Raw genomic sequence first — 25155 nt, forward strand, 5'->3', positions numbered from 1 at the left:
CGCCGTACTGGGAGAACTTCCCGGAGTGGAGCGGCGATAGGAATCGCTGGGCCGCGCGGCAGATCAGGCTGCCGATTTCTAGGCCCTCCATTTTGTGGGACGGTGTACTCCGTGACATCAATTAAACTTGAAATTAAGAGGTGCACTGCGATCGTATAGGATGATACGACTCGATAAGACGACAATCGAACGACTGCCACTTGTTGTAAAGCGCATGCAATTGAAAAAAAAATGTAATCCAGGACACTCACATTGAGCCAACAGGACTTGACTTTTCCATGATAAGAAGCGCTTTATTGGAATGTTTTTTTTTTTTTTTGTTCTATTTCATTATATTTCTTCGGTTCATGAAGCAGCATAATGAAGGGGCAATAGCTGCACCAAACATCCTGAAAACTTCAGGACAATCACGTTTTCCATTACTTACGAAGCTCGTCAGAAAGGGGCTGCTGAGTCCCTTTTCCTTTCCTAGGATCACCGTCACCGGTGCTGTCAATATGACAGGTGCAGAACGGGCGCGAAGATGCCCCCCGCCGCTGCTACCGGTCCCGTCCGGTCCGCACTCTGCAGCGACCTGCCCTGTGCCGGGGCGAGCCTCATCGGCACGCTCATTGGCCTGAGCCACGCGATCGGCTGGACGGTCGCAGGCCGTCCTCTGCTCCTGGGAGGAGGGAATTGTTGGACTGCAGCCGATTGTCCTCTATTCTGCAGGCTAGAGTTAACCCGCCTGGAGCCAATCGTCCTCTGTTTTACAAGCTAGAGTTAACCCGACTGGAGCCGATCGTTCTTGTTACGGGAGGTGAGAGTTTGCAAAAAACTCGGGTCATCCAAGTGTGAAGCTACTATCGGTTCCATCGTTTTTCGCTGCGTTGATCTGCGTCCTGCTCAAGCTGGCTTACCTGTCTCGTCTTCGTCGCTATTGGGATCAACTCAAATGTTGATTACCTCATTTTCTCTGTGAGTTGTTTCGGTGAGGGCGTGTAGCGACTCCTGTAACCTGTAACCAGCCCCGCCTCTCACACCTCGGGGTGTGGGTCGATGTCACTGAGCTGAGTCACCACTCTGCCGCCGCCGCCCCCGCCCTGCCGCCCCCGCCCCGCCACCGCCGCCGCCGCCGCCGCTGGCCGAGACGATAGCCTGCATCGCCGCCACCGCCGCCGCCGACCAGTCGCTGTCGCGCGCGCAAAAATCGAGCAGTGCCGCGCGCCGCACGGCGAAAAATTGCGCACGCGGTCGGACGGGGCGGGCTCACGGCAGTGTCGGCCGTCGGCATTGCGCCGGCACCGACGACGGTGGCGGCGTCGGCAACGACGCGTCGGTGTCGACGGCGGCGGCGGCGGTGGAGTCGGGCCCGGCAGCATGTGCACCTACGCGTACCCGTCTCAGCTGGAACTGGTCCAGAGCCCGTTCAGTGGCGCCTTCCCACAGGTCAGTGGGGTGAACTCAGGTCATTGGGGTGACCTTCGTCAGTAGGAGGACCCTGGGTCAGCTGGACCATATAAGGGCGGCGAGGTTTCTGCTGGACCATATCGGAGCCGGGAAAATGTGAAGGAGTTTTCGGTCTGAGTGAATTGAAGGGCAGAGGATGGTGTTCCTTAGAAAAAGCAGGATATAATATACTTAAAGCAAGTAGCTTTAATAGCTGATTAATAAGTATTACGACAAGCTGGCCAATAAAAGAAAATGGTAAATTGATATGAATTGATCACTAAATTCGTCGCTGTAGCTCACTATATCTTAATCACACAGTTCACGGTTCACAATCGGTCATCACCCTCCCCCAAACCACACCTATCACTCCTGCCAACACCTCCTTTTCCTCACTACTGCACTTGCTCCACTCTCCTCTACCAGCCGCAGACTTCTGCTGACCATTCACCACCACGGCTCTACCTCCCGTAGACCACGGCCCCAAGTACCGCCCCTTAGCCTCCCCACCTGCATCCCCCTCGCCCGGGGTGGTAGCTGCCCTCGGGCCCCAAGTGCCGCCCCTTGGCCTCCCCAACTGCAGCTATACCCTATCACCCGGGGCGGTAGCTGCCCGCGGGTCACATCCTGCACCGATCGTGGCAGATGGTGCTCAGAGAGACTGCAACTGCAGCCGCGGGGCCGGCCCCTCCCTCCTTGCTGCTTCCCTGTCGGTCCGACCTGCTCGGAAGGTTTCAGTGTAGCGTGGAGTCTGAGTGAGACTGAGTGGTGTGTGTGTGTTGCTGGCTATCGCAGGCAGCGGATTCAGGGGTTGGTGGTTGAAGGTTTGCATCAGTATTTATGGAGGCTGTTAGAAGGTTTGTAGAGTGCTAGCAAGACGTGCATGTTTGGCTCGGTGGTTTGATCGATGATTGTTCATGTCCAGAAACAGTCTAGCTTCGTCACTTCCGCCTTCATTTTATTTCAATTATTTCGTGGTCATGTCCATGTTCAGATCTGATGATATTGCAAATGTCGTCATGTTGCTTCTCCTCTATTGTGGTTCAAACAAGCCGCCTTTATGTAGCTTGACGGCCTATAGCTTAGAGATGGTCAGTATAACGCTAGGTCAATCTCTGGTGATGAACTAACCGATGAAGAGAAGCAGGTCCAAAGGCAAAGCGGTGCTGATTCGCCGCTATTGCCGGTTCCCTTTTCGGGTGATTGACCTCTGAACCAGCAGCTGCTGATCCTCGAAATCCACCCCACGGGGAGCGGGAGGGGTGGCTCAGGAGGGCAGGAGAGGGGAAGGGGTGTCGCGCCCAGCTGGGAGTGGAGTGGAGTTCAAGGGAGCAGAGTCAGTGGTGACGGATAGACCGAGAGCGGTGGCCGAGACGTGGTGATGGTAGTGATCAGTGGCGACGAAGACACTGAATGGTGGTTGTCGCTTGTGACGGTTTCAGTATTTGACAGATGAAAGCAGACATTTGCGGATAGTTAGTGACGGTTGCAAGAAATAGGTAACGAACATTAGCGGTTATTCGGTAGATTTGTCCACCTCAGTGCTGGGCCCTGTGTCAGACAGCTATGTGACATGTCTGTAGCTGTGTGACAATCTTGGCACACTTTGCATTATATTGGCGGACAGACATCGCCACCACCTCTCCAAACCGTGCCCGATAGTGCAGCAAGAAGTTGGTCCGTGTTTATTTAGAGGTCGGTATGACAGATTATGATAGTCGAGAAGTGCTAGTTCAGAACCGTAAGAAAACATTCATTGATGGGCAGCGTTTGCACACCCTTTGCTATCAAGCTGTTATGTGGTGCTGCGATAGCTATGAACTGAATGATTATCCCACTCACTTGTGATGAATGAACTGATGTTGGTGATCAAATGAGGTGAGGCTCATCACATGGAGCGAGACTCATTAATTGCCAGCATTCAAATGTAAATATTTACAGAAAGTTGACGCCCAGTCCAGTGATGCTATACTACTCGTAAGCGCCTTTTAAGGCGTGAGCCTATGTTCAAACACGCTTCCATGGCGAGTCAAATACGTATCTAGCCAAAATAGAAGCAGTGCTTTCGCTGCTTATATACAAAGTCGGCGCAAATACAATATATTGCATATTTTAGTCGTCTGCAACAGCCAGTATTGTCGGTACTGTATTCATTGCATTGCCTGTTTGTCTGGATACCGAAAAAGTCAGCTTTTCTGGGACTTGTTTCGAGGAGGCCGGACAATTCATAAGTCGATGAGGCATCACCGGTATACCGACTTAAATAGATGCACAACGTGGTAAAAGCACCAACCATTACATCATAGGTATAATCCGAGCGAAAGCAGCCGCTCAACAAAAATAACAGTTTTTACAGGAATCTTCAGATATCACAGACAATTTTCAATTTTTTATGCGATGTGCATATTATCAATGCACAAAGCAGTTTGGACTTTCAAAACAGATTAACCGAAGTTATTTCAAAATTGTCATAGTTCAAACGTCAATTACTGTTTATGTCCATCATCATTAATCCTGCTAGCGATTATTTTCGAAACATCGTTCTGTTGAGTGTTGCAGGTGCTTTTTTCGATTTTACCAATCCAACTTCAACTGCCCACAAACCACATAATCTGTCCCATCTCCCTATTTCTGTCCGCGGACCGTCTGTCTCCACTGCACGAGAGCTCTTCCCAGGCCCGCGCTCCTCTCATTTGTATGCCAGGCTGGCCGCGCACCAGATTTTTCGCCGCACTTCTGCATAATGCGACTTCTGCTCAATTGAGTCAGCCACTCGAGCCCCGAATGGGACACGGATCTACGCCAGCGGCTAACACCAGCATTTGTCCCGCGGACAGAGCGACTTTTTGGGCGCTACAACGACTTGTACTCGTAGATGGTGGATTTCTTTCGGAGCGTGATTTTACAGTTTCCATGGGTGGAGAACCTGCCCCGGCCACCCCGGCCGTGGCCGGGGTAACTTTCAGCCGACCCCGGCGCGGCCGGGGTAACTTTTTCCACTTTTGTAAATCCTAAATGCTGTCTCCATACGAAAAAAAAACTGCCATCTATAAAAGCGTCTCTCATTATTCTTATCTACCTTGAAAAGTTCTTGAAAATTAACTTTATTTTCATTTTGGAGCTTCTATGTTTTTAAGTCGCGCGGAGCCCGACATGTTTCATCAAACAGAAGTTAATCATATTTAAGGGCCGTTATCGTAAGATGGCACTGTAATAACATCACAAGACAGGACGAGGGTAATATCAGTGAGATAGAAGGACGAGCTGCTGGGGCTCAAGGCTCCCCCAACTTAACCCGCGCCAGGGTGGTGGCCTTATCGTAACACGTTGAGTCGAGAGGTGGGCTTTTCACGCTCCTTCTAACTCGGCTACTGGGCTACGAGGCGAGAAGCGGAACGACGTTTAAAAGAGCGACAAACGTGATCAGAGAAATCTGGTCATGTTTTAGGCAAGCTCAATAATAAAATCACCATAAATCATTTAAAGCCAAATTTCTCTGATTTTAGCGTTCTCCGACAACTTTTCTCACAGTTCATGAACATAGCGGAGCTTAAACACTGCAAACAAAACATCCGATTACTCGTTTAAGGCTCGGTCGCGAATAATATATCAGGTGCGAGCTCAAGTCAAAACGGTCAAATTTGACATTTTGTTTTGTGTGGGAAGGTTGCAACTTCCACGGAATAAGCTTTGCAAAGGGCATGATGGCATTTTTGGCACGATCATCCAGCAAAGTTGACCTGATGACCTGACCTAGCACTAGGTGACATGCGTCCGAAATTTTAAGGCGTGTTGCAAAATTGTTGTTACAATTACGAAATCTTCCGCACCTGCGTGCAGCAGTTTTCCCTAAAAACGTACAAACGGCAGACATCCATTATTCCATGCCACAGAATAGGGGTTTGTTGATAACCGTTGACAAATATTTGAGCATCATCGTCTTTCTGACTTTCGGTCGCCGGCCGGGGTAACTTTTTCAAACATTCTCCACCCGTGACAGTTTCAACAGTTTGCAATCGGTAATGTACTGAAATGGGGATTGCCGAAGTTGTTTCAAGTGGTCCGTATTGCTATTTGGTTCATGGACGGTGATTTGTGTTTCAGACGGGTAGAAAAGGGAAATGAAAAGAGGTATATAAACAGAATATGACATGAATGTTATTTGTATGCTTTAACGGAAATCAGTGGCGAGTCGAGAGTCTTGCGCTTTCTTATTTTTAGGCATTACAATGTTGAATTAAAACACCTGTTGGCTAGTACAGCAATATTGAAGTGCATATGTTCATCTCTTCATGATGAAATCGATTAACCCTATTAGTGGCAGGCTCCTGGCTACCCCATATTAGTGGCAGGGGGGGCTGTTTACGACCCCCCCTTGATATCTCGAGATCTAACCGGCCGATTTTCAAAATTCAAACGGCATTCGATTTGGCTCAACGAGATCTACATTTCTAAAAAAATAAAATCAAAAAATGTCAATAGGGGGGTAGAGGGGGGTAAAAACGGGCAAATTGCAGATACATTTTAGACTGTTTATCACGGCCAGGTTTCTGAACCAATCTTAACGCAACTTTTGCCGATCGATAGAGGATGAACCAGGAATTCACATGGATCCTAAAAATATGCATTTTCAAAAATAATAGGCGGATACAGATCATTGAGATTGGGGGTACACAAAAAGTATAGTAAATAAGGTTTTTGTTGGTACTGTTTCTAAAAAGGGTGGCAATGGTCTTGTTATGTTACAATTTTCTTATGAGAGAACGACTAAAATTGTATTGGTCATGCATAGGCGGTGTCAGGGCACCTATGTTGGGAGGTAAAAAATAACCCCCCTTTTTGGACGCCTGGATCCGCCTATTATAGCAAAAACGTGTCAAAAGAGGATGCACAATAACTTTGTATATGTTATCATATGATACCTTTCATTCACTGTTCGTAAAACTGGTGCAGCATCGTGATCTTCACCCAAATGACTCGCTTCACGAATAGGACCCCCAATTCCCAGTGCTCTGGAGCCGCCCCTGGTAAAGTTATGAACTTGAAATTTTCAGGGAATGTGCCCAATTTAGTTTTAGGAAAAGTCAGAAAATTTCAGCATCGTAGTTTCAGCGGTTTCGGAGATATTCCCGAAAAACCTGAGGGGTGGATAAAAATAACCCCCCCTGCCACTAATAGGGTTAATGCAAGCACTGTTCAAGCGATGTTATATTTCTCTTCTTGCCCTTTCTATAATCGCCATCAGCATTATAAAGGTCTCACTCAAGCCAGCAACCTGGGCCAACAGTCAGTTACCCGTACCCGGTGGTCTTATTCTGTGCTGTCTCGTCCGTCCCATCACATCTATCTAGGATCCCGTCCTGTGACCTGAAACGGCCAGATGTCCAACTGATCAGCTCAGGACGGACGGTCAGCCGTCATCCACAACAAATAGCCCACCCACAAATATGCACCATCCTACCGACTAATCTGACGATAATGCTCTGCCAGCAGACGTCAAAATGCATATGATCTTCTCCACGAGTTCATGAATGCTGCTAACCGGATGGGCGAATGAACGTCTAGAGGCTAGACGCGTGATCTCCGCGTGATCAACAAATGTATTCAATTCGTTTTGGGGCAGAGCGATTTGTAAGAGCGCTGCAAGCATTGCTATGGCAGGGATAAATCCAGGCATTGATTGATAGATATTCAAACTGCGTTGACCTGAACGGCATAAAATGGATGAGTTGATGATACATACACAGAAATATTGAGCGATGTCAAGTTCAATATACTCGTAAATAGTTCAATTAGCTTCAAAGTTCTGCTTCACTTAGTAAAATATCTTTAGTTTAAGTATTTTCGTGATAAATAAGCAAGGTATCCGTCGCACAACGCCATAATAAGTAAAGGCATCAAGAATAAGTTTGTTTTTATACGACGTTTATTGGTTAACTAACAAACATCGGCAGTTTTATTACACCACACAAGCATCTTTACGCAAAACAGGATAATGTAACAGCATAACAGATGTTCAAATACCTAACTGATATGTTTCCATGCAAAGCAAGTGTATCCATACGCGAATGAGTGTTGTGTCGCACTGGTAATTGCGGTACACATCCAGAGCACCGTTCGTTTACGTCAACCAGTGTAAATTTAGCGACATTTTGAGCTATAATTGACGGCGGCGGCGCCATTTTCGCAATCTGTCAGTTGTGCGCCGGGGACCGCGGGGGCCGGCGGGGGAGTGTTGTGGCTGTAGTGCGCAGAGTGGGTTTGCCCATTCTTGTGCGATCAGTGAGATAAAACAGTGCTGTGGTGTTTATCTAGTTCGATAATAAGCTGAGTAATGAGGAACTAAGTGAATAATAAGTGAAATACTGCATTGTGGTCATCGTCCGATAACTGCAATCAAGACCGAGTCTGAAATCTGAAGCGGAGCGACATTGGAGGAGCTGCTGGAAATTATCCAGCTTTGTCGGAGTGCTAAGGTGGGCTTAAGGTGGGCTTGTAATTTTTCAACTGAGCTGCTGTCGTGTTATGAAAATAATGGATGCACTTTCATGCTTTCTAGGGTTAATTAGGTATAGGTATGCTAATATTCTGCCAGATAGGCAACAGAGAGCCGATGGCTAATTAAATGAACGACAATTTTGGCACAGTGAAGTAGTGCGTACAGATGATATATTTTTATTTATTAATTAATTACGGGCAGTTGACGGGAGACGGGCGGTGGCTGCGATCTGTAGCGGCGCCCATGCGTTGTGAAATATCAGCTTATATACATGATAAGGTATATACGTTAATCTAACTTTTATTTCCGTCAGATGTGATGTCGATTCTTAACAATAAACGACAAACAAACAAACGTGTTTGCAGCATGGGGTAGGCATTGAGCATCACAATTTTATTGCATTTAGCTAGGTTCTCGGCTGGCGACAACGTCCCGCCGCGTGTCGCTTGCGTTACAAATTTTGCGGGCCCAACATTAGCTTTACCAGAAAAAATCGTTATAATAACCGTCATATTTGTGTAAATTTACCGTCATGAATTTGTGTACGATTACCACGCGAGTGTTCCTTTTGGTACTTTTTACCAAAAACACATATTTGTGCGTAAATGTAACGCGAGATCCGCGGTAAAGTTACACTGAAAGCAGTTCTCCTACACAATAGTGAAGCACTCCGAAGCTAGCAAAACACACATATAAGTGTTCTTTTACCCAGAAAACAGAGTAATTTTACACCAAAAAAATGTTCCTTTTGGTACTTTCAATTACACCGTTTTTCCGCTCAATATTTCTGTGTGTGTATGCATTGATCATGGAGATGGTGGATATACAGTGTATTTGTCGGATATTATCAGAAAGATACAAATGAGAGTCTTGCAAAGCTGGTGGCTTTGCAAATGTCCAGTGTAGGGCCATGTAAATGACTTCGGTAGTGAAGGGGTTTATCCCTTCGCGTTCCAAATCTAGCTTGTACGCTATCCAGCAATCTAAAATCTCCGGTTAGAGAAAAGGGCGTTGGGGACGTTTCGGCAGCCAGTGTGTTATCGCCGTGTCGCTGACGGGCGCTGCGCCCCGCTCCGTCCCGCGACGGTCCGCCGCCGCCGCGCCGGCCACCCGCACGCTACCCTCGCGGCCGCCGCCGCCGTCCGGTACTGGCCGCCGCCGCAGGGGGCGTGTCATCGGCCCAAGCCCCGCCCCCCGGCGTCACCGCCCCCGCGCGGCTGGCGCAGCTGGCGGCACCCCCGCACCGGTACTGATGCGCTAATCGGGCAGGGGCGCTGGTGCTGGACCCATTAGGACGGGCGCCGCGACTGACCGCCCCTGCCGCCGCCGCCGCCGCCGCCGCCGCTCGTCCCCATCACTGGAGGGGTGGGGGTGGGGGCGGCTGCAGGGGTGCGATACTGTACCGTCGGACATAAGCCGCTTGCTGCGCACAACGCAAGTCAACGAACCGTTAACCTGCTCAAAACGGAGGTGGTTTTTGGAGCAGCCTAGCCGGGCGCGGCGCCTCCCTGGCCCGGGGCCCGGACAGGAAGTGTTATGGAAATGGATTGGTCGTCGTAGACTTGTTGTACAGGCCATGACTCACGATAACCCAGATATAATCAGCATTTACGACTTGTGCCGAGGATGTGACTAGGAGTTAGATTAAAATATTATTCAGGGATGGGAATAGCTGATGTGATTATCCGCATCTATTATCTGTAATGTCACAGTGGTTAGGCCTATAAAGGAATCACAACAAATCCAGGAGGCTCTGCGCGTCATAGTTAGCATAGCTGGCAAACGAATGTTAAAATATCAAACCACCCAAGGTGGATTCTCTTCTGCAGACGTGTTCGATGAAAGATATTATCAAAGATCAAGTTCGTGACCATGTTGTAGAAACAACATTTGAAGTTGTGACCGGACGCCACGATTAGTCCCGATAGGGGCGATTGACGAACAAAGAAACTTCCTTATTAGTAGCAACGTAGGCATATTCCCTCATTATAACATATTTTTGGCGTTCAGTTTCATCTGGTCATTCGTGCATCTCTCAGCATTCGATGTTTGAATGTACATATATGAATATTACCGATGTGTATTAACCCGTCAGCTATACATAGGTATAACACTATATGAAACCACACTGACCAAACATGGCCTCCACACTAATTCCACCTCACTCCTCGCTCGGTGGACATAGAGTCCACCAGTGTGGACGGGTGGACCCTGCACCCCACAGTAGCGACAACAGCAGCATGACTCGCCCGTGCAGGGCCGACCCACCAGCTCCATCGCCGCTGATTTACACACAAACTAGGCACATCGGAGCGGCCAGTGCCGTTTTTACGACGGCCCAAACCGCTGGTTACGGCCACATTGGCCCAGCCGACCGTCACGAGCCTGTCGGCCGACCTTCCGCCGAAAGGCGCCACCGTTTCGGCGAACCTGCCTGATTATCGAGTGACGATGGTAGCGCGCATCGCACCCGGCGCCTCCATTGTGGCGAGCTCGGATTTTTGTCGTTTTTTGTTTGTGTACGATCGATTTTCATGGGAGCGGCTGGCTGGCGGGTAGCGTTGTTGGGCATCTTGCGAGCTGTGCGCAGCATTCGTCAAAGAATAGCGTGCAAAATAATGTTGATGCTAGCACATCTCTGAAACATTTATTGATTGCTTGCTAGGAGAAAATAGAGCTATGAGAGCAATGATCAAATGAACTTCAATCAGACGTTCAAAGAGGCTATCTTTCATTGAAGCTATCTAACTCGCCATGCCCCAACGACCCTGATATTTCTTTTGAAGGCGCTGTTCATTGGCAGTTGAGTTTTTATCACTCATCAAACTTTACTACCATCTAACGTATACCAATTTGCGGACAATTGTCTGGACAATAACAGAAAACGAGCCTGGGTCCAATAGGCAGGTGGCTCACGCCCCGCTCCTGAAGGCGCACAGCTCATACAAATGCATCTGTTCTGGGTATGCCTTCATGATAAGGTCATGCACTTCACTAGATGGGACAGAACATTATACACGGTATAGAATTGGCTGCGTCCGGTCCTAAAGCGAGTCAGATCATTATATGTAGGTTATAATCCTGCTAATGTGTGCGTGCACCGAAAAACGGAAACAAGACTAAACGTTCGTGGTAATGCATTTATGTCAGCCATTTCTGCACTCACTTGAGGGATTGGCCTGTGTTTTTAATTGTAAAATGGCGATTATCGGCAACCGTAGAACGCCTAAAGAAAAGAAAAGAAAAGAAACGTAATGTTATCAAAAGAAGTAATGCACTAAAAGTGTCGTCTTCTATGGCTTAACCCTATTAGTGGCAGGGGGGTTGTTTTCATCCCCCCTCAGGTTTTTCGGGAATATCTCCGAAACCGCTGAAGCTACGATGCTGAAATTTTCTGACTTTTCCTAAAACTAAATTGGGCACATTCCCTGAAAATTTCAAGTTCATAACTTTACCAGGGGCGGCTCCAGAGCACTGGGAATTGGGGGGTCCTATTCGTGAAGCGAGTCATTTGGGCGAAGATCACGATGCTGATGTATTATAACTGTATGCACCAGTTTTACGAACAGTGAATGAAAGGTATCATGTGATAACATATACAAAGTTATTGTGCATCCTCTTTTGACACGTTTTTGCTATAATAGGCGGATCCAGGCGTCCAAAAAGGGGGGTTATGTTTTACCTCCCAACATAGGTGCCCTGACACCGCCTATGCATGACCAATACAATTGTAGTCGTTCTCTCATAAGAAAATTGTAAGATAACAACGATTACCACCCTTTTTAGAAACACTACCAACAAAAATCTTATTTACTATACTTTTTGTGTACCCCCAATCTCAATGATCTGTATCCGCCTATGATTTTTGAAAATGCATATTTTTAGGATCCATGTGAATTCCTGGTTCATTCTCTATCGATCGGCAAAAGTTGCGTTAAGATTGGTTCAGAAACCTGGCCGTGATAAACAGTCTAAAATGTATCTGCAATTTGCCCGTTTTTACCCCCACCCTCTACCCCCCTATTGACATTTTTTCAATTTTTATTTTTTAGAAATGTAGATCACGTTGAGCGAAATCGAATGCCGTTTGAATTTTGAAAATCGGCCCGTTAGATCTCGAGATATCAAGGAGGGGTCGTAAACAGCCCCCCCCCCCCTGCCACTAATAGGGGTAGCTAGGAGCCTGCCACTAATAGGGTTAATGCTGAGAATCACAACCAATTGGCATTTACAAAAATATATATGCATATACGTTAGCAGCTCAATGAAAACGAAAAGAATCGGGTGGAACGCATTGAAAAGTTTGCAAAAAACAGTTATGACTAACTGTGCAAGACCAAATTATTTATATTATTATTAGTTATTTATTACACTATGACCAAATGCTAAAGGTGGCATATGCGTTAGAAAGCTATCTTTGAGCTGAACTAATGGCAGACGCAATGACGGGGCACGTCACACTGTCCCCTGTTCCCACGCCCTCCTCCCCCACCCTCCCCCACCCTCCCGACCCTCCCCATCCGCGGGCGTCTCCCGGCGGCGGCGTGGCCCGGCGCGGCGGCGACATCTGCGACGCGGCAGCGGCCGTCGGCGGCAGAAGTTGTTTGCATAAATGAGTCGGTCGTTGCGCGGCTGTCAGTTATCATACATATGCATGGCGGCTCCATGGAGCCCTGGCCCGCCACCGGCACCAGTATGCAAATCACTCCTCGGCTCCGCTGCGGCGCTTTGCACGTTTGCGGCAATTACGGCGAGGAAGGGCGCCACGTATGCCGCCGGCAGTGCACGCCGGAAGCAGCCGGTGTCGCCGACCGTGGGGGGGGGACGGGGGCATGGATGGTCCCCGTGGGTTTGCATGTCAAATGACAGTGGATCGGCGGATCCTCGGGGTCACCCAAAGTCAGCATCAACCGGCCACCCACGATGAAAGGTAGCCGTCATCCCCGGACCCCGAATGCACTTATGCGGCAAGCTCTTTGGCCCTTCGGTACTCATCCAGGCGTTTTTCATTCCTTCGTTTTCTACTCAGTTGCGTTTCTGTAACATATTTTTCCTTCTCCTCCATCCCTTCACCCCATCCCATCGCCCCTATGCAATATGCGTTCCCCGCAATCTCCTTGTCCTTAGAACATCCTCCCTCTCATCCCATCTCCCCACCCATCTTCCTTGGCCTACCATCCCAGCAACATCATCCACCTCCCAATGCACGGATACTGCACTAACCTCATCCTCCCCTTCTCTCAGCCCTGCAATATCAATAGTTCCACTGATGCCATCTGACGTGCTACCCTGTCCAGCGGCAGCCGCCAGCTATTAGGGGCGCGCCGTGCACTGTGGCGCCCTCCTGGACCGTTGCACGCGCCGCGTACCGCCAATTAAATCGGCAGTCGGTAGCTGCAGCGGTGACGGAGCGAGCGACATCGATGACGGGTGATGACGGGTGATGACGACGGGTGATGACATGTGGTGACGGGTGGTGACGAGCAGTGGAGGCCTCCGGGGGATGGGGAGCGGTTGGATGAAATGGGGAGGGAGAGGGGCAGCGTAAGCTGATCCCATGCGGATTAAAACCAGTGTATGTATAAACATAGGTATATAGAGACTCAAATGTTTCGAGAGCCAAACAATATGGTGCACAATGAATCAAAATGTCAAAAAGTCGTGGAAATAAACTTAATACCTACCTATTCAAAATGACGAAAGTCGGGTTGGACGGTGCAATTAACGTTAATTAATTGTTCCTTTTTATGGAGTCCACGCGGTTTGACGCCACGCAGACTTGATCATATAACCTTGTCCACGAAAGTTGTACGATATGTTGCACTCATTATTATGTCCCGTTATTTGCCAACACATTTGGAATATATTTGCTACTCTCAGACCATGACCTAAGTCTCTTACGAGACCACCACCAGACCACTACGCCCGTCAAACCGTTATTGCGACCGCAAACCGCATAACGCCACGCAATGAAGGCTATGGCGACCATGTCACGTGACTTGCATGACGCACTGTGAACAGACGTTGCATAATTGGTTTGCTGTATGTTGATAACCTTACGCAAAAAAATGAGCATAGTAGATAACACATTGTGAAAAATATCGTATTTGTGATGAAGATGAATATTTGTGATTTGTGAAGAATATCGTACCTACTAATGATGTTCAATGTCGAGTAAGTTTTACGTCAGGCACGAAAAATGGTATCATAAAAGCGATCAAGAAATTTCCGTAATTCTGGTTCGCCCTGCAAAAATTGGCATATAGGTATATTCTGCAGACATCGTACAAAAGACCGAAATCGGGAATCGGCAAAGCGGCCGCCTCGCTGGCTGCGCCGTCCCGTCGTCGTCGTTGCCGACGCTCGGTCGCCTATCGCAGGGCACCACTCCGCCGTCGGCAGGCGCTGCATCCGACTAACCGGCGTCATTTCTCAAAAGTCTATCGCCCTCATTTCCATTTTAGGGCCCGCCGAGAGTGGATCGCAGATAATCGCGCATAATGAGTGCCTTTTTCGCCGTGCCATCTCGCGAATGTGATCCTATTTTCGGCGAAATGTCAGCGCGCTGCCAGAAGTGCGCTATAAACCGCAGATATGCGCTTCTTCATTGGACTTCAGATCGAAACTTTGTCCGGCCACTTGGCAGTTGGATTAAGAGGGTTTCAAAATGAAGCCAAGCCTGATGAGTTTTGGGACGAGGACGGTCTTTTCTCTCGGCTCGCGGCTTATCGGACCACATGACACTCCGTCCAGGAAAAGCGATGGCTCGGCAGTTTTCGGGTGTTACTCGGGCGACAGAATAACACTGACGACTCAGAGCCAATGGAAATGTGCTTTGAAAGCTGTAGGAGCGCTGAAGGTCGTGGAAGCAAATCTGCATACCTAGCACATAAATGCTTGTCCAGATCCAAGGGAAATGTGTTCTAAAAAGGTAGGAACGCTGAAGGTTATTTAACTGGATTTTATCATATATCTAATTATCTAGTTCTCTTGAATATAGCACGTATTGGTCGTCATGCTGAACCACGCTGAACACATCCAACGCACTACCTTGGCATATACACATCCTCAGCATACCTCACTGGCACCGCAATAGAAAAAGACATCATGGGAGATAAAAGAAAATATATTGAAAGCCAATTTCCGATAATAAATCATTTCGAATGCCTTTATCAGATGTGCGATTAAATCCCACCGGCTTATGCCCCAAAAATCGTCACTACGACTTACTAGTTATTACTGCTCACACCAAACACAATGCAAAACACAGCCGAAAGTCTTGGAATCAAGTGACAACACTCTTGCTATAAGCCTCCACGGCATCAGCCTGACGATTATGACAGAGCTGGCAGAAAGGGAATGTTCTGCGCTGCCGGAAAAAAAAATCGGTGGGAAAACTTTGCCCGTGGTCTGTGCACTGTGATTGGTTGATAAGACCGGGCTGCACAGCTGCCGCTGCGGCCAACTGGTGGCGTCCGCGCCGCCACCGCCGCCACCGCGCCGCCACCGCCGCCACCGCGCCGACAGCGCCGCGCCGGAGATAAGTGCAGTTTTTAAAATGCCTGGCTGCCTGTGCAGATTAGTGCTGGTAATGAGGATATAATGGTCGACGAATTGTGACCAGGTGCTGACCGCCGGAGACATTGACATTGGACGGTTTCTCTTTCGCGCCCAGTCTGTCGTGATCTGGTCACAATGAGAGGCGGGAAGGGTGGCAAACATTTCTAATAAGAATGTGTTTTGGAGCTACTGCTATTGTAGTATTTAAGATTGCCGGCTCCTTGGGACAATATCACCGTTATGAGCTTGGAAGTATGCAGGTCAAATTTTTCATGCTGCAATATAATCAAACATTCATACGCCTCATGCATACCGACGTTCATGAAATGCGCTCGTTTTGTGCAACACTCAAATGCCTTGTTTTTTGCAGTTCCGTTTTATTGGATTATATGTCCTGTGTACTCGTATATGCAGCCGACGAGAGCAGCCACTCTCTATTACACACGGGAAGAATCAGAGCGCAGGCAGCAGTCGGCGACTCTGCTCTGTTGCTGAGCGATGGTGCCACGCCTTTGTGAGGTATTCTCTGCGAACATTGCTCTTTCTCCATCTTTATCTCCTCGAGATCCTCTGCGAAATAGCAATTCGCCTCCAAAACGTCCTCTTGGTGATTGCCTCATCTTATAAAAGACGACTCCAGCCCACCCCATTAGGTAAAAGACTCCCTTGTCAAAAGTTCACATTAAAGAAAGCGCTCCCAAGGCGTCAGTTAATTTCGCTGAAGAGTTTCGACTTTATGGACCATTTGGCGAGACGATTCGCTTTGTTTTCGTCGTCCGGGTCATCTCTGTCGACGCGGCTGCCTAACGAAGCCGCGCACGTGCAGTCACATAGAAGAACGGCCGGAGCGTTTTTTTTTTTCGCTCTAGGAACGGCGGCCGACTGCATATGCAGGGACGCGGCGACCGTAAAGCGCAGCCTGTCCTCGCCGCCCGTCGGACCGCCCCAGGCCATTCGTCGACGTCGACGACCCAGCGCCGCCATCGACGGGGCGGAAGAAGTTATAAAAGTGCCATTAAACCCGAGCGAGCCCCGCCGGCGCGCCGTTGGCGGCTCGGAAAAATGCGTAATGGGATGGATATGCAAAGTTGATCAAGAAAAACGGCTTTGCAGCCGGGCCCAATGAGCTGGGCTGATGACACGACGCTGGGAGCTCGCCCGAGAACCGCGGGAGGCGCTGAATTAGAATGGAAAACGGGAGGGGCAGCCCAAAAGTGGTCTTTGTTGCTTACCTCACTGGAGGCCGCAGGCTGTGGTGGATGCAGTGGATGCTATGGAAAGAGCTAAGAAATATAGGAAGATAGCTGTACAAGGATCAGGACGAAGTCTACAACGCTTGAGACTTGTATCATACCTATTCGTTCGGCGTGGCTTAGTCTGAGTATAAGCAGAACTGGTTCGTATTTTTGTTTATCGTATTTTTGTTTTTGTATTTTTGTTTTAAAGAGTGATTTTGAACTAATTGCAACAAAGTTTGGTTGATAGTGGTAAACCAACTCGCTCGATTACTTCATTCATTTACGCAATCAGTGCCAAACTTACACCTATATCTGTCCGCTTCTGATTTGCCCGCATCATGACCAACCATAAGCGGCTGCCTCCTGACTCCGACTCGGCCCAGCCGCGTCTGATGACTCTCGCCTTCGCCGGGCGTCTGCCAGGCCGGCGAACGGCAGCTGACGCCACCGCCAGCCCCCCGCGCCTGTCCCGCCGGCACCATTATCCCCGTCCCCCGCCTCACAACCGACGTCATTTTTACCGTCGTGCGACTCCCCTTTCAGTCAGATTTTTACCACTTTTTCCCGCCCGCTTTTTCTTCTCCCCTCCCCTTGGCTGCGCCGAGCGAGGCCTATAGCCAATCAGAGAGCGGGGATTTTTCCGACGGTGGATATTGATGAGAGGGGCCGGGCCGGGCGGCGGCGGCGGCGGCGCCGCGCCCCTCCACCGACCGGCCGCGCCGCCGCCGTCGTCGAAAAACAGACGGCGCATTTTTCGTGTCTCGGTGTGGTCGAGTGGGCTGGAGAGGCGCCGCGGGCAGCCGAGCGACCGACCGACCGACGGCGGGCACCGGAAGTCTGAGGTACGGTCACACGGGCGCTCCCAGGAGGTCACGTGACCCCCGGGCGGCTCGGCGGGGGTGGGGTGGGGCGGGGAGGGGGGTTGGACACGCCAATCATTCGTGGGGACTGGCGCGAGGTTTGATGAGTGGGAATTTGATGACGCTGATCGGATTGACTTCTGTGGCGTCATCTGCTGCTCGGCCTGTCCCAGCGAACGGCATCGTGGCCAGATCAGCGTGATGTGACCGTGCTGAGGTCACGACTTGTCGGATATTCATGATTCAGCGACAGTTAGCAAAGCAGTTACAACCCGAGAAATGCAGCTGGAAGAAGGTAGATGGTGCATGCTGGTAGCATTGCTTACCCCGGGTGTCTGCCCATTGCTATACTGGCTGGCAATTCAAGTCACGCATAATACCTCTGTTCATTTCGTTAAATTCAAATATCTTTCTCATCTAATTTGTAACCAAGTCGAATAAATTAACAAAGGAATTAAGCAATCAAATACAATTGAAATACAATTGAATGCAATATTGTATTTGTATATTGTATACAAATCAAATGCAATTGTAATTGAAAATGGAAAAACTGCTCAGGAGGAATACAAAGTAAATGTGACTATGCCATGTGATCCAATTGAATCACCTCAGCCAAGTAGACCACATGTCGCCTTCATGTCGATATTGCTAATTAAGATAGCATTAATACCAAAAACATTTTGCGACGATAACAAGATTATGCAACTGCTGTTGCATGCTCACATTGGAGCCTGAAAATAAAAGTGTGCTAGAAATGTATGTAGCTTCGTAGATTATCAATCTTTTCTCAAATAAGAATGTTCGAAACAGTACCTGTTTTGCGCTGATATCTTTTTTACGCAAATTTGATTTTTTAGCGAGTAAATTATACGTGGTACAATGTTGCCTGTGCATTATCAGGAAGCGCCCGAAATCTTGTGGAAATGTGGTCACGTTTCGACATTGACGGAAGTCACATGCTAATACACGCTAATTTCACGAAGACGTCCTCAGGTGTGCTCATTTGTCACGCCAATCTTATCTGCACGCTAGTTCCGTGATGATATCTAGTCTGTCAAAAACCCACGCTGCGACTTCATCTGAATCAGATTTGGAGCATGGTGCATCACTTGATACGCTTCCATCAAATGGCATTCCTTGTCAAACATTTGTCAGCCGACAAATATTATAACTGATCGCCCACCCAGTTTGACCTTGACCTCAGAGAGGTCATCGAACCATTGTGGTGCTTGTGCGACAAACGCAGTGCCCGCACATCATGTATCTAATCAAAAATCGCCACATTTGTTTGATTCATGTGCTATTCCGGGGGTCACTTCGCTATGTATTCATCGTTGCATTATACACACAGGACTGATAATACGGTCTGTCAGTCTGCATGTCCCAATGTAATTCGTAGTTTTCGTTTACTTGTTCAATGCAGGCCATTTTTGCACCGTTATTACTGGCGGTAATGGGACGGGCTACTAGACAAACTTGTTCAGTCATTCAGCTGAAATTGCTTTGCATATGTGTACTTATATGTTCAGTAAGCACAATATAATGCACAATAAATAAAACTAACCGTATGACTGCAAGATGTGCACCAGTGTGGTCTAAAAACTAAGCTGCTCTCCAAACACAATAAACATTACAAAAGATAAGTAGGTACTAGGTGCTTACAATTAGCAAAGCTAATAGGTACGGCTATTGGCTACAGTGTTAGCGCCATACAGAAACAATTACGAAGGACTTTGCGATCATTAGCTTTATCGTGCAGCACTGCACACAATCGCATTTTCAATACCATAAGTAAAAGATAATTAAGCAACGGTCTGACCGCATCTTACAAGCGATTTTATCCTTCGCCCTGGTGGGGGGGGGCCATTTTGGCCCCCCCCCTGTGGTTTTTCAGCGATAACTCAGAAACCACTTGAGTTAGCGCCCTGAAACTTTGTATAGCTGTTTATTCAACATTTTTACATCATGTCCTTTTTTGGGGGGTTCGGGTCAGGTCAGGTCAGGTCACAAGGTCACCAAAACTGACACCACCTCTAAAAAAGTTCAAAGCTCTCTCAAAGGCACAGCTTTTATCCGATCGATGTAAAATTTACAGTACTTGAAGATGTCACCCAGCTCTACAAAATGGCTATCTCGGATTTTTTATAAATGTGACCTAAGGTCAGGTCAGGTCATCGCTGCTCCCCATTATAAGTCAATGGGAGAATCGAAAAGTAGTTGTTTTTCAGCTAAATCGGGCGTGATTGTTCCTATATTTCGTTATTGAAGTGTCTTGGGTCAGCAAATCACAGCCCATGTGAAACCATTTGCTTGTGACCTCGCTGAGGTCACGCTAGGTCATCTCCCTGGTCACCAGAGGTCACCAGCGGTTTTTCTGCACTTATTTGTTATTGAATAGAGATAGAGACTCCGTTCGACGTTTATCGTGTTTGTCTCGTCAATGCGGATCGAATGATATGCAGCATGACCTATTTCGGTAAGGTCATGACCTTGACCTGAGGTCAAATTTTCAAAATGACCTTTCGAGGTCAAACTATATATCATTCGACGCGTCTCGACGAGCCAAGCACGATGGTGCATGAATCGTTTCTCTATTTTCTCGTGAATGCATGCTATAGTTAAAAACATTTTCAACGAAATTTGCCAAGTTGACCTTGCATGACCTCTGTAGGCCAAACCGTTGAGCTGAGGTCAAATCTGACGAACCTTGGCGAAAGAGCTTGAAAAGAGCTATCGATTGCTTTTTTCCGCGGCTCTCTAGCTCTTCTAGTTTCCGAGCTACAGCGGAATATGTCCGGCAACACCGAAAACACTGAAATTTGACCTATGATGACCTCTAGCGACCTCAATATTGACCTTAGCGAAAAAATGACCGAAATACTTTCGAACGTACTTGTTATGGGCTTTCGTTTGCTTTTTTCCGCGTCTTCCTAGCCCTCTTCGTTTTCGAGTTAGACGGGGGGGGGTCATTTTGGCCCCCCCCCACCAGGGCGAAGGTGGCTCAGACCCACACCAGGGCGCGGGTTATTGAAGCGAAATAATGCAAAATATTTCTTTAAAAAATTGCCCTAAGCGCTTCTATCGCGATCAAAGCATCATTCTAAAATTCGACATTCCTCTGAAATAAGATACCTGCTTGTGTTAAAAACGAAACATTTCCAAGGTGTTTATAAGTATTTTCGTGAAAAACGTCTGTTTACAATTCCAAGAACCAATAATTTGCGGAATTTGCGATTTCGCTCATCATCTAAGCAGCACAGTGAACCGTTCTACATATTTCAACCACGTGGAGCGTTCTTTAAAAGTGAAAGTTCCTTCGGTGTGTGAAACCCGATCACATCACATCCTTCGCGACATCCGCCGACCGGCAACCTCACACAAATCCTGCAAGGTCGTCCTCAGAGTCGAGCTGTCGGGTGCACACCTCTGCCGGCCCATGGTAAATGACACTTTTTGCCATTGCTTTTTGCTGTCGCGCTCACCGGACGCCAAAACAAAGCGTTCCTCGGCGGCGGGCGCGCGGGAGAGGGCGCCCCTCAAAGACGACCCCACCGGTCAGACGTGGTGCGGCGGCGCCGAGAAAAAAACACAGCCGATTTGCATTCAGTGAATAATTTGCATACGGTGAATAGTGCGCGAGTCCAATGTGACGCTAGCGGCCAAGGCTAGTCGAGGCGGCGGGGACATCAGCTGGAAAGCGGCGGAGAAGGGCGGCGAGGTGACATCCCGCACTGGTCGCAGAGCGCCACTCTCGCCGACAGCGCGCCGCGGCTGTCGACAGTCTCTGAGCGCACCGAAAACTGCTCTGAAAATAGTTTTTGCTTAATAAGTGGGCAAAAGCTGACAGATAAGTCACCATGCTTAGATAATTATTGTCATCCGATTTACGGTCAAGCAATCACTGGGCATTCGATAAAAGAAGCAGTGACCTAGAGTGGCTTATTTCCGTCCCGTGATCCAAAGACCCGGTGGAGAGTGGCGTGAGTGTTTGACTGAAACAAGGACAGTTTGAACGCTCTGAAGAACCGAGGTGTGGATACAAAAACAGTGTCATGGTTGTGCCGAGTGTTCAAAGCTCTGGTATCCGGGGCAGAGATCCTGAGTCTCAGGCGGTCTCCGGAAGTCTACAAGGGTCACAAGCGATCACCGAAGGTGTAAGTACATACCTGACCTGCGGTCAGTCCGAATTTGAATACTCGTCCTATGGGCTCGTCTATCAAGTGTTTTCATATTGCAAAAAGAAAAGGTATGATTCCTAGTTTTTTATACAGCTGTGGTCATTAAGCACACCTAATCGAAACTAGCATTTTAGGACGAATCATTTTTCCCGAAACATGGTTGCATTTTATTTCGTTTACTTATTTAAAATCCGAACTCCGTTCAGCAGCACTCCACTTATTTCTTCTCACCAGCTCAGTAAAATCTCGGACTAAATGCAACTGGTGGGCAGGCTCGGCTAGAGCTGAGAACGGAGGCGGGGACGGAAGGGATTGCGCTGTTCAAGACACATGACATCGTTATGGGCATTGGCCAAGGGAGGCGCTTATTTACAGCTTGAGTGCCACGTGCACTTAAGCACCTCTGCTAGACGACGAGGGGCGCAGCGCCTTTTATTTGTGTTTCATTTAGAAATATGGGAAGTTTAATCGTTATCAGACGTCATATTTCACCGTTGAACTTTTCTGGACGAGCATTGGGCTTATATACGGTGCAAGGCCCATTTTAAAGACAGTTTGCTTGTTCAATTTAAATGTAAGGAAGAGATGATTGAAAGACGGTAAGCATTGGAGCATCATAAGGAACATCGCTACCGCACGCGATAAAAACAGACTAACTTAAGATATGCGCGCCGCAATGGCGATGCATGCACTACTATTTTAGCCATAATACCAGCATTGCTGCATAAGCCAGAAAACGTTTCAGTTATACCGGGTGGCCCAGAAAAAAACGTTCCCAACTTTAAATCAATATTTCTCAGAAAGTGATAAAGATACAACATTGAAACTTCGAATAGTTAATACGGCACACATTTTCAGTAAATGGTGTGATTTTCATGGTGTTCGGTAAATAATTTTTTAAACGGTTCGTGTTTCAAGCATGCCATGTAAAAAATACTTTTTTGCTCCGATGTTTACTAAAAAATGTGAGTGAACGGGTCACTTTCATGAGTTTCACCCCGTGGCACCGCGGCCTAGAGCCATGACTTCTACTGGCAGCTAGTCTCATTGATGGTTCGGGTCTCAGGATGACACATTCCCTCAGGCAACCACGATGGATCTGTGCCAGCGGCATCGGAAGAAGTTTCCAGTTTTCTAACCATCTTGTGGCTCAAATGCTTTCCTGGCTGACATTCATGGGAAAAGGTAGCTTTTCAACCAGTTTTTTTTTTGTCATCTGCTGGCAATGTTGTTTTTTCATAAGCTGTTCTGTGGTTTTCTGGCACAGGAACAAGTCTGCTTTAGTTTGTTTTCCTTATCCGGTCGATTTACTGTTTGATCTACTGAAAGGAGGGTAATCAGCAGTACCTAATCCATGCACCGTGCCACTCCTGCTCGAAACATGATTTGGTGTTGAAACGAATGACATCCATGAGCACCATTTTGGCTCAGTATTTGAATATTTGGCTCATAAGTGAGACAAAAATATTTAAAATAAGAACATACGTGTTGGTTTCATTCACGTGCTCTATTTTTTTTTTTATAACATGGGACGTCTAACCCAATCATCACTATTGTTTGACATCGGCAAAAAAAGCAAAAACGTCTTGCTTAATTCAACTCAAGATTGCCAGCTTGAAAATGATGGTATAGTGTTATAATTTGGCATACCAATGCGCAAAGAAATGACGCAAACGTGATGAAAATGTTGGCTCGTTATTTGTACTCGTATTTGATATATCGGCCTCCAAAGTTCGGAACGTTTTTTCTGGGCCACCCGGTATGTGCACTGTACGCAAATAATCAATTGCACAGCTTGATTCAGCCTGACTTCTTCTAAATCTATATGCTCAAATCTACCTATACATTTTAAGTTATATTTTTATGTTGTTTACTTGTTTCGCAACTGCTTTTTCATGTAACAGGCAAAACATTATCATTTTCGCCGAACATTCAAAGCTTGCACAAACTATTGTTTCTTTCCAACCATAGACACCAAACTTTGTGTGTTTTGTGCCTTTTCGTTACCACAATGTATCGCGCCATTGTCACAAGGCTCGCCATTTTCACCAATACTCATTGCTTTCATATGGTTACACTACATAAGATGCCGTCGGAATATACCTGTTTTTTTTTTGTTATAGGCACAAGTGGCTGAGCCGTACAATGACAATGGCAAACCTGGATAATGAAACTGGCTCATCCGACCATGACCGGTAGTCCCAATAGAGTACCTTTAAATATGAAAGAAAAAGAAATCAGTGCTGTCTTCGCCTGACTATGCAAGTATTCGATTTTTTATTATAGATTTAGTTCATTTCGATAGACAATCGTTATTAGAACAAGCAGAGTCCACAACTTATGTAACATTATTTTGTGTGTAAAAGTTATTTATCGTATTGTTTCTCACGAGTGCACAAAATGAACCGCTAGTTGTGGACAGCTCGGCATTTTTATGAGTACAAAAGCAGCAAGGATACCATCACGGGCAGCACGACACGTCAATCATACACTGGTGCATCGTGATTGTATATACATTTGCTAATGAGCATACAAACAAAAATAAAAACGGAGATTGATGCCGCACGAGATTTTAAGCATAGTGTTTATAATTATACTGAACATGCAAAATAACTATGAGATAGGTTGTTTACCTAGTGCTGTTTCATCGACAGAAAGATAAATTGAAATGACCCCGTTCGCCAATTTGAAAAGCAAATCCTAGTCACACTACTGAAAGACCATGTTAATCATATGATGCTCAACACTTAAATCAAATGCTTATGTGAGCTTCTAAACTGACTAGTTGGAAAGAAGGTGATCGGGATAAATTCAAAGCGAGTTATATAAATTTTTATTGAGGCAAGTGGGCAGTTATACTAATTTGTTTCAAGTGTTGTTTAAATATTTCAAGGCAACCATAAACATTTTCCCGAGTGGCTCGCTAGGCTTTTGATAACTTAGCAACTATCTTGGCTGGACCACATTTATTTTCTCGGTACCGTTATGCCGCGTGACAGAGTCCAATTTGCTGGCCTGCACCTCTGCTGCTGACGTCCATCATGACGGGCGCTCTTCACAGCGGCCGCGTCACGTCAATTCGGCCAACAATTACCGTTCAATTACGCACGCGTTTGCCATAGTCCGGCGCGGGGCCGATGGATGGACCACTCGCGCTTTGGACGGCAGCCGACAGCGCTAGCTAACCGATAGTTCCGGCTGGGCTCAACAGATGGCGGTGGCGCTGCGTCGGGCACACAACCCGTCCGGTCGGTCGGTCGGTCGGTTCTGACGAGTCGGTGTCACCGCCGCGCTGTTCCCACGGTCCTTGTGACGCCAGTCGGGCCCGGACTGATGCGCCGAACCTGAGGAATATGACATCACCTGTCCTGCTAATCAAAGGTGACCGCTAC

The 25155-nt window shown here is 47.6% G+C and overlaps 1 protein-coding gene across 1 annotated transcript in view; it reads left to right on the plus strand.

The window, feature by feature from the left end:
- The first annotated feature begins 1172 nt into the window (after positions 1-1172).
- Positions 1173-25155, plus strand: part of LOC122388001 (zinc finger protein 384-like) — a 78787-nt gene continuing 54804 nt past the window's right edge. The window contains exon 1 of the mRNA XM_043378731.1: positions 1173-1428. Within this exon, the coding sequence (XP_043234666.1) occupies positions 1360-1428 (69 nt within the window). The 5' untranslated portion in view covers positions 1173-1359. The remainder of the gene's footprint in view (positions 1429-25155) is intronic.

This window comes from Amphibalanus amphitrite, unplaced genomic scaffold (genome assembly GCF_019059575.1).
Source record: "Amphibalanus amphitrite isolate SeventyFive unplaced genomic scaffold, NRLGWU_Aamphi_draft 000305F_arrow, whole genome shotgun sequence".
Classification (NCBI taxonomy): Eukaryota; Metazoa; Arthropoda; class Thecostraca; order Balanomorpha; family Balanidae; genus Amphibalanus; species Amphibalanus amphitrite.